This window comes from Leptinotarsa decemlineata, unplaced genomic scaffold, assembly GCF_025532065.1.
Source record: "Leptinotarsa decemlineata unplaced genomic scaffold, Ldec_3_MD MMD2_tig00026317_RagTag_RagTag, whole genome shotgun sequence".
NCBI lineage: Eukaryota > Metazoa > Arthropoda > Insecta > Coleoptera > Chrysomelidae > Leptinotarsa > Leptinotarsa decemlineata.
Genome location: NW_027412686.1, coordinates 3,486,277 through 3,499,047, shown reverse-complemented (window position 1 = coordinate 3,499,047; position 12,771 = coordinate 3,486,277). Strand labels below are relative to the sequence as shown.

Sequence of the window (12,771 nt, the reverse complement as noted above, 5' to 3'; positions counted from 1 at the left end):
TATTGCCAAAGTAACCGAGGTCAAAACCATAACCTAGAGAACCATGTACAGTGGACCAGAAAATGTGAGACATGAGAAATATAATAAAATCTGAGTCATTACATTTTTGAAATATTTCCCAAAAAACATATTTTTTATTCACCGTTATCGTCTGAACTTGAAGTATTCAAATCACTTGACAAAGCTACTGTAGCGTAACATCTTGTGATATAACAATTCGAATGAAATCTTCAGTTTTACATTATTTTTACTTAATCAAATCGAAAATTTCAACAGCTAGGTTGTAAATTTAAATTTCAACAAATATTTTTCAACCTAACTCTTACTGAATTGAACCTTTTTATTTTTTTTATGTGATTTTTTTTCTATTCCAGCATGAGAGCCATGTCGAAAAATGGAAATATTGATTGAGTGATTGAATTAGATATCATTATGGTACTATATTATCATTCAAAACCATATCCTAAAGAACCATGTACAGTGGACCAGAAAATGTGAGACATGAGAAATATAATAAAATCTGAGTCATTACATTTTTGAAATATTTCCCAAAAAACATATTTTTTATTCACCGTTATCGTCTGAACGGGACACGACTTGTGTTTTTATCGACCATAGAATGCAATAAGAATAAAAACTACCCAAAGTCTCAAATCACGATGTTTGTCGATCGTAATAGCCTAGGGAGAATTCCTGCTGCGAGACAATAATAGTGAATTATTGAAGCATTAAGGTTTGAAGTGCAGCAAGGAAGTGATACAATAGCGTGATTTTCGGAGACTTATGAAAGAAAATAAAGTCAATATTGATACTTCATGGGGGGAGTGCACAAAAATAGTCTGTACACATTTTTGCTGAGTTATGTAGATGAACATGAATCATCTGACATATTGTCGTAACTTCCGAACTCAATAGAAATGAAAGTTGTTCTGATAGTTTCTTTATAAATTTCATAGTCAATTTGACTTCGAAAACAATACTGAATCTGACTTGAATGAAAAATGCATTATTTGATCTATGTATATTCCGATGTGACAAAATATTTTACCGATCAATAGGAATTAAATTTTGGAATTTTCAATTTTAAGATCTACGTGACAGTGATATTTTTGGCCGTCTTTGAAAACGTGTAATATTTGTAGTTGTTAATTGAAAAATGCGGTTACTAGATCGAACATAACTTCTACAAAACTAAATTATCTATTTTCATGTATCTTTAATTTTTTTAATGCAACTCCACCTCCACCAATTTCAGCAACATTCCATATTACTTTGGTATTTGAACATATACTTATACAAAAATAATTTTGGTAGTCACTTCTTGAATAATACTATTATAATATTATGCTGGCATAAATTGACTCTATGAATAAAAAAATGTGGTTCCGCCCGGGATCGAACCGGGGACCTTCTGCGTGTAAAGCAGACGTGATAACCGCTACACTACGGAACCTGTATACATGCCAATTTATAAATTTTGAGAAATTTTTGTCTTTCTACGTCTACATATTGCTACAAAACATGTGGGAAATCCTTCAAAGAAAAAAAGGAAGAAAGAAACAATCGATTTCAAAAAATTAACTCTATGCAATGATGTGTAGATTATGCAAAGAAGTAACTTTCAGACACACACTGGAAGAAAAAGCTCTATTTTCATATAAACATTGAATTACAGGAAAGAAAAAAAGGAAGGTGATAATCGTGTAATTTGCTCCACCTTCCACAGAAAACCAAATATTACAAATTGTGTAGCCAGATCGAACACAAACTGAAATAAAATAACATACAAATGAACTGAGATAAGGTACCTACTGCTTATAATATAGGTACTAGTTTTTGCCCGCGGCTTCGCCCGCGTAGAATTTGGTTTCTCACATTTAGTTTCGTGAGAGACCATTTAAAAAAAATAGGTAGGTAGTTACAATATTTTTTATCGACCCGAAACTTCAAGTTTCCAACTTCAAAACTGACGAAATCTTCAAACCCCTATTTTGCTACATTGGGGGTGGAAATTCCTGATTCCTTTCGTTGATGCTTATCAATCATCCGATGGATATACATAAGTATTATGTAGCTTATGGTTATGAAGTGCCTCAATGATATTGAGGCGTAAAATATGAGTGGTATGGCAAAAAAGTAGATTGATTTCAATTCAGGCAAGATATTCCTGGTATATTTGGACAGAAAGGCAGTAAAACGAATCACAATAATATTACAAAAATTGTATTTGCATTCTATGTTATTACTGTATTGATGTAGATTGTACATATATGGTGCTTGCGGCAAGTGAATTTTGTAATTGACACAAAACGATCATGTGATAAAGCAACTTTGGATATTGAAGTATGACTTGTATGAAGTATGACCATAGTTCCTTTACAGGTTCGGTGTTAGATTTTATCAGCCAAGGATACAAAATAATAGCTACGAACGCGTCAAACTCTTTCAGAGTCAATGGTTTCCATTACTTCTGCTTGGTAGAATTTTTTGTTTTCATGTAGCGACTACCTGGTTGGCCTTGCAAGTCGTTTCGAGTATGACAATTGTCAGCAATATCTTCGGTGATCAGAGAACGAAACATTGAAAATGGATCATAAATCATGTTCTTCGATAGTCCTAGTTTGTTTTGCTTGTAGTCGAAAATATTATGAGCACGAATACTATAGCTCGGTGGAGGATCTTTATACCGTTTCGTACCATTTTTGTAATAAAGTAAGTTGCATCAGTCTCAACCTGAGGAAGAGCAGCAATGGCTGCAATCGATTGACATGATTTTTATCTTTTCTTCAACTTCAACTCTTCTTGGTTTTTAACATTTTGTCTTCAATCGAGGACCGCCTGCCCGGTACTGACGATATTGAATCCCAGATAACACAGAATGCCTATGGATATCCGTTTTATATCCATTTCGGGTCCAGGATATCCCGGTATTGAAAAGGATATCCAATGAATGTCCGTGAAAGACAAGCGTATGGATATCCGTCTAAGGATATCTTATGGATATCCATAGGATATATGAGAAGTGAATTCAATTTCATTGATCAAAATTTATATCCAAAATTGAATTTTGTAAATGCTGAGTCAGTGAATAGTAATTTTAATACATGTTGCTTATTTTGATGACTATTTCACATTCGATTCACTTATATTGATAAAAATATATCATTTTATATTTATAAAAAATGAATTATGAAAATATGTTAAAATCATTTTACATATATGGAAGTCATTATTCCTGATTATATGTATTAATAATAAGTAGGTACGTACAGTTCTGTACTTGCCTTTTTTTATTTTTATTCTTGATGAATATTTTTTTTTGATGGATTGATTAAAAATTTATTATTATCTATTAACATTCATGCCATAAGTAGGAAAATCTTTTTTTTTGACTGGTGAATGGTAGGTATTTTGTTTTTGAGAAATTGATTGATAACTTTCCTAGTTTTTATTTTCAAATTGAACCAGTTTTAGTCTGTGAAGCTGATTATTTCTCCATTTTTTTCATTTGCTACTGTTGTTTTTAAAAACGACATGTGAATTGAAATCTGGGTATGATTTGCAATGATTGGATTTCTCAAACTCTTTTCAAGTTGGAAAATGATACTTTTCTTCCTCTTATTCTTCCTCTAAACATTTCTTTAATGAATGATTGGCAAGTAAAATGCCTTCACTTCAACCATGTCAATTTCCAACCCATACACAGGATATATGACATTTAGAAAGAATGACAACGTTAAGTTTTTCCACTTTCTCCTACCTTTTCAACAAATTAAAGTCGATTTCCTGTCACTATGATTTTATGTCTTTTATAGCTGCATCAGAAAGAAATAATCACGCAACTAGTAACAAAGAAGCTGAGGAAGCAATTTAAAAAAAAGGCTAAGAAGAGCCAAAGAACGCCATACTTCAGAAGCAAATAATAGTATATTATGCAACGATCATGTAATGATGGTTATTAAGACACGAGCATTAACCGAGATACGAAACGAGCCGAAGGCGAGTTTTGTATGGTATATGCGAGTGTATTAATATAACCATTACATGAGAGTTGCGTACGCTATTTTTTCTAAACCCGATAAATAATGAAAAACTATAAATATTATATTTGTATTGAACACATTTACAGTAATTAACTAATATTTTAAAAAAAAAAACACAAACTTAGTGGTATTATCATGGATATATGAAAACTATAAAGATTCTAATTATATTTATATTGAATATAACAACTGTAATTAATCTGATCTTTTGAAAATATTGGAGTCGATGGTATTCCTTCTATATCGCTGTTTTCAGACATTTTGATAATATAGGTAGGTAATATGAAAACTGATTTTGACAAATGAAGCAATTAGTTGCTTAGGTTAGAATCTAGGACAAACAAAGGAACAGGATTCTTGATTGAAAAATTATGGGTTTCTATTGGTTGATAATCTGTATCGTTATGAACAATCGGTATCATAATGGATATCATTATGAAACGGATCATGGTCATATAAGTGTATTGTTAGAGTACGGGTGTAGAAAAAAATATATTTTTGTATATGCTTGCATTACAGGTTGATTTCATTTTATTTTTGTAATGAGTTATCAAATATGTTGAGTTTATTTTGTTTTGAGGGTGACCAATATTATGTTGTTTTAAATTTATTTTAACAAATACGAGTCTCAATTAACAGGAGTTTTGTTTTATTCTATGAAAATATCAAACAAACGTCCTTAATGAACGTTCTATGGATATCAATGACGGATATCCTATGGAAGTCCAACTCAGTATCATCTGAACAGCCTATTGATATGCATATCGAATATCCATTGGACGTCCATGATGGATATCCTAATGAAGTCCAACTTAGTGGCCTCCGAACATCCAATGGATATCCATAGGCTATCGTTGGACATGAAACGGATATCTTATGGATATACGAAATATCCGAGAAGGACATCCACTGTATATCCACTGGACATCCGTTTGTTTATTGGGATCGTATTGAAACCTGTTTTAATCAATTCGTCAACATGTCGTTTTTATGAAATACATGTAGCGGCACGTTTCTAGCACATGATAACAAAAAGTTATGAACTCACGAATATTGTAAAAGGTCCCTACGGACCTTCCCATACAACAACGGATATCTTATGGATGTACTATGGATATCCATTATATATCCAATTTATATCCAAAGGATATCTCATGGACATCCATAAGATATCCTCAGGCCACCAACTTGGACGACCATAAGATATCCGTGAAAGACGTCCATAATATATCCGTGAAAGACGTCCATAATATATCCGCAAAAGACGTCTTTAAGATATCTGCCATGGACATCCATAGGGTATTCGTGAGGTAAGTCCATAAGATATCCATTACGGACGTCCATGAGATGTTCTCCGTGGACATTTATAAGATATCCTCCATGGACGGGTATATTTTATATTGTTATAATTGATTTTGGTCGACATGTGTGGGACAATAGGTGACGAGTGTTTCCTAATAGTTGATTAAAACATTTTGGGATGTTATTCGATAGTAAATTTTAGTACGAAAAGCTCATATATAAATATCTGCTATCAGCAGCAGTTAAAAAGAACAATATATAATGTTGATTCAAGTGTATTTGTGTTAACATTTCATTTAAACTGTCAGTTCAACAAGCTCAGTATTCTATATAGTATTAAATGACGCAAACATATTACTTTAATATTGGAGATATAAAATAGTTAATAAAATATAATGGTTCATTTGTTTTTCGAGGACCTAGTATACCATAATTTGTAGAGCAACTGAATAGAAAAGAATTAGTGTAAATAATTTGTAATAAACATATTCAATGGTTCCTAATATAAAAAATGTAACTATTCAACTAAATTTTTAAGGAGCTGTAGCTGCCTAAGAAATCATTTTATGATTTTCAACATTATAAACCATCTTTTATATGAAGGTTCAGGTTTTTCAAAAAAAAAAACTTATCCAAAAATATCAGTCTATATTCTTCAGTACGAAATAATATTAGTCTGCATATTATTCAGCACAAACAAAATCCATTAAAAAAATGATATACTAACAAAAACTCGTTTTGAAAACAGTAGCATGGAAATGAAGAAATTATCCTATCTAATAAAGAACATTGAAAAGAAAATGACGAAAAATAATTCAAAAAACTAATAAAACTTTGGTAAACAGTATCACTGAAATAACTTTAGAAACTCATTATATTTTTGTTATGGGTAGAATAAAACACTGTTTTGGGTTTCTTCTACACTAACATTTTTCTTCAGTGATGAAATATGTCTCTCCTTAGCTCTTCTCAGCCATGCTTTGATAGCATCTTCTGTAGATTTTTTGTTTTCTGATACGCAACAAATGTCAGCAGCTTCTGCAAAAAAAATATTTCCCAATAAAAAAAAGGATACAGCATATTTAAATATGCTCAATTAAACATTCCCTCAACTTCATTAGTTAACAAATTAATATGTGTTAAGTGATTAATTGTTTACAGCCTTTTCTTCACCAAACAGTTTGGAAAAACAAAAAATACCGATTCCATAAAAGAAGAATTACCAAAAACATAGACAAAACCTTTGATGATGTGTATACCATCCACAAACAGTCAGTTCATACACAAAAACGAAGAGTCTATCTGAAACAACTTCATTGGTTTACATATTGAGCGACTTCTATGATTCAATGCCTGGAAAGCCTTATAAACAAGGGATTAGTTATTTTAAACACTCTTCGTGAGTAAATTGAGCAGAGTGGATGCTAACACATCACCATAAAGTAATACTTTTGATAATTCTTTTATATGGAAGTTCTGTTTCGTTGTTTAACGTGATTTGGAGAATAAAATGTTCTTCAAAACTCCATACTCTCTACAAAAATTATGTTTTTTTAAGAAAGCTATAATGAACTAGTGTAATTTCATTTTATAGCTTTTAAATCATTTATAAAAGATCTCGATTATACCAAAATATTCTCATAATATTTTCTCCATAAATTATATTAGAACAAATACAATCTATATGTTTGTCCTCACATTCTGGCAACATGGCTAGAAATGAAATGATCAGTAAAGAATTAGATAAATTGAAAAAAAGCGAATTAATCGAAATACTAACAAAACGAAAAGTGACAAGTGACCTCAAGTTGAGTGAAGACACCAAAAAAGCTATAGGCCTGGAAGTAGGTGAAATTCTCGACACCAAGAGTGAATTCGAATCTTCTCCGAACAATGCAGAAGTAGGGTTAGACTCGATAGAATCCCTGAATTGCGAACTAAAGTGTGCCAAAATGGAATTAACATATTTGAGACGTATTATTCTCGAGTTAGAGAAAGCAGTTGTGGACAAAGATTTGATAATAAAATTGTTGAATGTTAATAACTCCAGCTCTGCGATTCACAATGTTGCCACTGTGATCTTACCTTCCGGAAACCCCCGAATACAAAACACAGAAAATTCCAAGATTAGCCAAACGAATGACAACGTACATCAACCAAGTGGTTCAAAGGATAAAGTGAGCTATACAGAGGTCGTGAAGAAGCCGACCAAACAGACCGAAATAACTAAGGAGCATCTGAGCTCCGCAATCAAAGAAGCACAGGGTCAAGCAACAATCACGACATTATCTACTCCAACCCCAAAAGACAAGGCAAGCCCACAGTGGACAAATGTCACCCACAAAAATAAAAGAAAACAATTGGTAGTAGGAACCAAGGTAAGTGATTCTGGTACGTCCCTGAAAGGAGTTCCCAAGCTTGCTGCACTCCATATATCAAGAATAAACCCAGACACAACGACGGAAAATCTCAAAGAATATTTAACACCCAATTTTCCAGAGGCTATCTGTGAGAAACTACAATCCTTGCAACCACAGGAATACTCATCATTTAAGGTAACTATGTATGACAAACACTTCAAAACCGCGATGAACCCAGCAATTTGGCCGGAGGATGCTGTTGTCCAACGTTTTTTATACCGGAGAGGAACGAAATCCCCGACAGTATGACCACTAACTTAAATATTTTAAACAATGTTAATTCTCTAAGTGATGGGGGCATCGAACCTTCTATCAGATTATTACATTTGAATATACAATGCCTCTCAAATAAAATAGGAGCTCTAGAACTCTTTCTAGAACAAAATTAATATAGTGTTATCTGCTTGAGCGAACATTGGCTTACTGAAACAAACTTAAAAACTGTAAATTTATGTAAATATACCCTTTCATCCTGGTACTGTAGGGCAAACACTTTGCATGGGGGAGTGTGTATCTTTTTAAAAAATAATCTAAAATACAAAGTCCTTGACCTTAGCTCATTCTCTAGCGAATTGCATGCTGAGTTCTGCGGAATTCTTTTGAGCTCATCTAACATAGCTGTAATATCTGTGTATAGATCGAGTTGTAAAGGTAATTATGAAGTTTTTACCAAACTGTTTTGTGAGATGATGGAACATTTATCAGATAAATTCAAAAATATTATTGTCGCGGGAGACTTTAATATAGACCTAAACAAGGAGAATATAACTTCTCAATCATGGAAAGACATATTAAAATCTTATGATCTCTCAATTAACATACTAGATGTTACTCGAAGGGCAACCCCAAAATCGGCAAGCCGTATAGACAACATACTCACAAATCTCGTGTATAATATCACGGATTCTGGTGTCATTGACATTTGTATCTCTGATCATCTAGGACAATATATTGATATTCAATGCAAGCACGATGCTGAATGTTCTCGAATCTCTAGACCTGTAACCAAAAAAGGGCTAAATAGAATAAAAAACAGTCTTACAGAAATAGATTTTCAATTTTTTTACACCACAGACGCACCCGTAAATGACTTAGCTGAATTTCTTACAAACAGCTTACATAATCTAGTATGCAAGTTTCTACCGACGAAGAGAGTGAAAAACAACAATAAAACTCCTGTAAAATTCTATAATGATCACCTGAGAGAACTGAGGAGACAAGTGCATGCAGTTAAAGTTGTGTCTGATTGCACAGGTACCACAGAAGATAAAGTTGCATATAAAAAGCTCAAAAATCACTATCTATCGGAAATTACCTTAGCAAAAAAAGAATCTTGCAGCAACCTCATATCAAATTCAGCAAATAAAAGTAGAGACTGTTGGAAGCCAATAAATTTCGAAAGAAACAAAGCAAAAACAGGCAACACTGAACATAGTAGTAATCTATCAGCAGATGAGTACAATAATTTTTTCTCTTCAGTGGCTGACTTTATAATTAAACAGTTACCACAGAACAATCATTGTGTTATCGATTTTTTAGATCGCACCTCGAAACCGAAAGATTCTTTTTTTCTAGAACCTGTCACTAAACATGAAGTGTGGTCAGCAATTAAAAGATTAAAAAATTCTCCCAGCTTTGATATATTTTGCCTAAATAGCAAAATCATAAAAGAAGTGGGGGAAAGTATTGTGGATCCATTGACAGCACTCATTAATTTGAGCTTCGTGGAGGGAGTCTTCCCTGATATCTTCAAAATATCTAAGGTAATACCGATATTTAAAAAAGGCGATAAAGACCTACCCGACAATTATAGGCCTATTTCAATCATTCCAATTCTAGGAAAAATCATTGAAATGATTTTAAAAACTCGTTTAAATTCATTTTTTGACAAACATAACACAATCCATGATTGTCAATTTGGCTTCCGTACTAATCGTTCCACAGTCCAAGCAGTAAGCAGGGTGGTTGAAAAGATAATTGAGGGTTTTGAGTCCTGTGAACTAACAGGTGTCACGCTGTGCGACCTCTCCAAGGCCTTTGACTGTGTTTCCCATCAGCTACTGTTAACAAAGCTAGAACACTATGGCGTGAGAGGAAGCCTACTTAACATTTTCAAATCTTACCTATCCAATAGACTGCAATGTGTTTCTGTCAATGGGGGTAACTCTGAACAAGCAAGTGTCCAATACGGAGTACCACAGGGCTCCGTCTTAGGGCCACTATTGTTCACCATATATATCAATGACATATTTAACTTCCTCTTGCCAGATATGTGTATTGCTTTTGCGGACGACACTTCTCTGCTCAATTCACATCAGAGCTTTACTACACTCAAAACACACATGACAGCCACGAAATCTAGAGCAGAACTCTGGTTTAACACAAATCAACTGAAAATGAACAAAGATAAAACCCAAACCATCACATTCTCCTCTAACAAAAATCTTACCAATGGGTCAACTGCCAAACTGTTGGGAATAATACTTGATGACGGTCTTAAGTGGAATAGCCACATTGATAGTTTGTGCAATAAACTGTCCAGTCAGCTATTTGTGTTACGCAAACTTAAAAAATTGTCAGTACTGATGTACTGCTTATCTCATACCACTCCCTTTTTCACTCTCACATATCCTATGGAACCCTGCTGTGGGGTAACTCCACTCAGGCTATACGAGCATTTCGACTGCAGAAGAGAGCACTGAGAATCATCGATGGAGCACGTTTTGATGAATCATGCAAGCAAATTTTCATCAAACATAAGATAATGGCACTACCTTGTATTTACATATATCAAACTCTCATTGAAATTCATAAAAATAAAGAAATGTTCAAGCTGAACTCTGATTTTCACAGCTATCCAACACGCAGTGGCTGCCAGCTGCGACCACTAAAGTTGAGATTGAAATCATCACATTCTAATACATTGAATCTCAGCCTCTACAATAAAATTGATATGAATGCAAGATGTCTTGGTTTGCATGCGTTCAAGACAGTTATTAAAAAAGCACTCATTGATAACTGTTTTTATTCCGTTAGTGAATATCTGGAGGCAATATCAATTCAATCCAATCAATGCTGATGCCCCCATCGCATATATTTTTTTTATATATATATATTTTATTTCTTTACATAATTGTATATTTTTTGTCTTTGTCTACTGCGAATAAGTATGTGTTTATATAAATCACGGGATGTTTCAACACTCTTTGTAAATTGACGTACTACTCATGTATATTGTGCATATCGTAGTCAATAAAGCATTTCTTTCTTTCTTTCTTTCTTGATAAAGCTTGAGATAGTTTTAGTTTCCTAAAAACCTTTTTCTTTTTTGCTCCTTGCCAGCTAAACTGTGAGGCGAAATTATTCGTGAGCATGGAGGACAGAGATCGCTTGACAAAATCATATAATGAGCATCCTCCTAATTTTGAAATTTCTGTTACCTGAAAAGATAAGTTACATTAACGTTGATGCAACGTGTTGAAATATTTACTTACGGCAGCTTTGAAAGCGTCCGGTTCATTTAAATATTGTTCAAGTTGATTCAGTTTGTCTTCAGAGTCAATAGGGAAATGTTTAAATGACACGAAAATAGACTGAACATCAGTGCTTGCCTCACGTTGATCATTAGCATTGAACTCTAATTCAAGCTGTTTTACTTCCTCTAAAACCTCATTTAATATATGCCGCGTCAAAATCTGCTGTTAGAGCAAATGTTTCAGGGAGTCACCTGAAAATTCAACATAACAATATTAATTTAGTGTTCACAGTCTAAATCATTAATAAAGTAAGTATAAGAACAGTATATTATTGTTTGGCTTAATACTAATAAATACATTGTACTTTGGCATGATAGTTCATAACAAAGTTGAGGGTTTTCATCTCTAACTAATCCGTAGTAGACATTGTAAGTGACTTATCAATTCAACACTTGAATATATTACCTTCATTATGCAGAATTTTGTTAGTACTACTTGATTAAATGCATGTTTTGTTGAACTTGAACAAAAATACGTACCCAATTTATGTTCAGCACAGCAACAACAGGATGAATTAATACCATCTGCAAAAAGAAAGTTTGTTTCATCAACAAATCAAAATAACAACCTTACATTTTCTGAATATCAAGTTTTTTTTATGAAAAGACTCTTGACATGTTATGGTTAATGTTGTCATTCAATTGTCAAGTCTCATTTCATGTTTCAATAATATATTAAAACCAAGTCATCGGTTCCAGATGTGGAATATTAATTTTAATCAGTTATCCTACATAACAAACATATTTTTAAAAATATGTGAAGAAAATTGAGTCCCCTCTCATAAAGATCAAAATCTAAGCTATTTCGAAAATATCGAATACTATAAGAAGAACTCAGATTTACCATACCTGTGGTATTTGCAGCGGCAGATGTATTAGCTTCTGGTATTAAACTTGAAGGTAATTCCTTATTATGTATTTTTGGTGGCTGAGACAACTTTGGACTGAAGTAAGTCTCTTCATCAGAAGAAGATTCGACTTGTTTTCTTTTTTTATATTTCCTGGAACTCTTATCAGTATCTGAATTAAGGTCACTATAAATTTCTGCCTTCTTAGCTTTTGTTCTTGCGAGAAGGTAATCATCTGAAACAATTAAATGCATATAGTTTTCTTAGGCGATGACGAGTTCACAATTTAAATCACCATATGTTGCATCTCCAAATCTTACAATATCGTGTAGAGGCCAACACGTATTAGGTCCTTCATTTTTTCTTATGCTACTGACCAATTTTTCTTTGGGAAATGGAGGCCAATAACATTTGTGGCTTCCAAGTAGCCATGTTGTCGGTACAGCTTCCACTGAATTTTCTTCAATAAATTTAACAATCGTCCATGTAGCCTCCATTTTATAAAAAGTTAATTCCTAGGCTGAATTAGTAAATTTAGTATTTTACAAAAACAAATTTTTCTAGAATCAACGAGTGAACTACTGCATGTTAAGAATGAAAATAATTTATACGACGTGTCCCCA

At 33.1% G+C, this 12,771-nt stretch overlaps 1 protein-coding gene and 1 non-coding gene across 3 annotated transcripts; both read right to left on the bottom strand.

The window, feature by feature from the left end:
• Positions 1-1,380: 1,380 nt before the first annotated feature.
• TRNAV-UAC (transfer RNA valine (anticodon UAC)) lies at positions 1,381-1,453 on the bottom strand. Its single transcript has one exon. It is a non-coding gene; the product is annotated as a tRNA-Val (tRNA).
• A 4,598-nt stretch (positions 1,454-6,051) lies between these two features.
• Positions 6,052-12,771, bottom strand: LOC141485360 (uncharacterized). 2 transcript variants are annotated; one of them, XM_074181865.1, is made up of 5 exons: positions 12,444-12,771; positions 12,150-12,383; positions 11,781-11,825; positions 11,260-11,492; positions 6,052-6,383 (listed from the first exon to the last, which is right to left on the bottom strand). In XM_074181865.1, exons 1-4 carry the CDS (start codon positions 12,643-12,645, stop codon positions 11,467-11,469), a joined length of 507 nt encoding a protein of 168 aa, XP_074037966.1. In that variant the 5' UTR covers positions 12,646-12,771; the 3' UTR covers positions 6,052-6,383; positions 11,260-11,466. The 2 variants fall into 2 exon arrangements, with proteins under 2 accessions (XP_074037966.1, XP_074037965.1); XM_074181864.1 differs by lacking the exon at positions 6,052-6,383 and adding an exon at positions 10,386-11,205.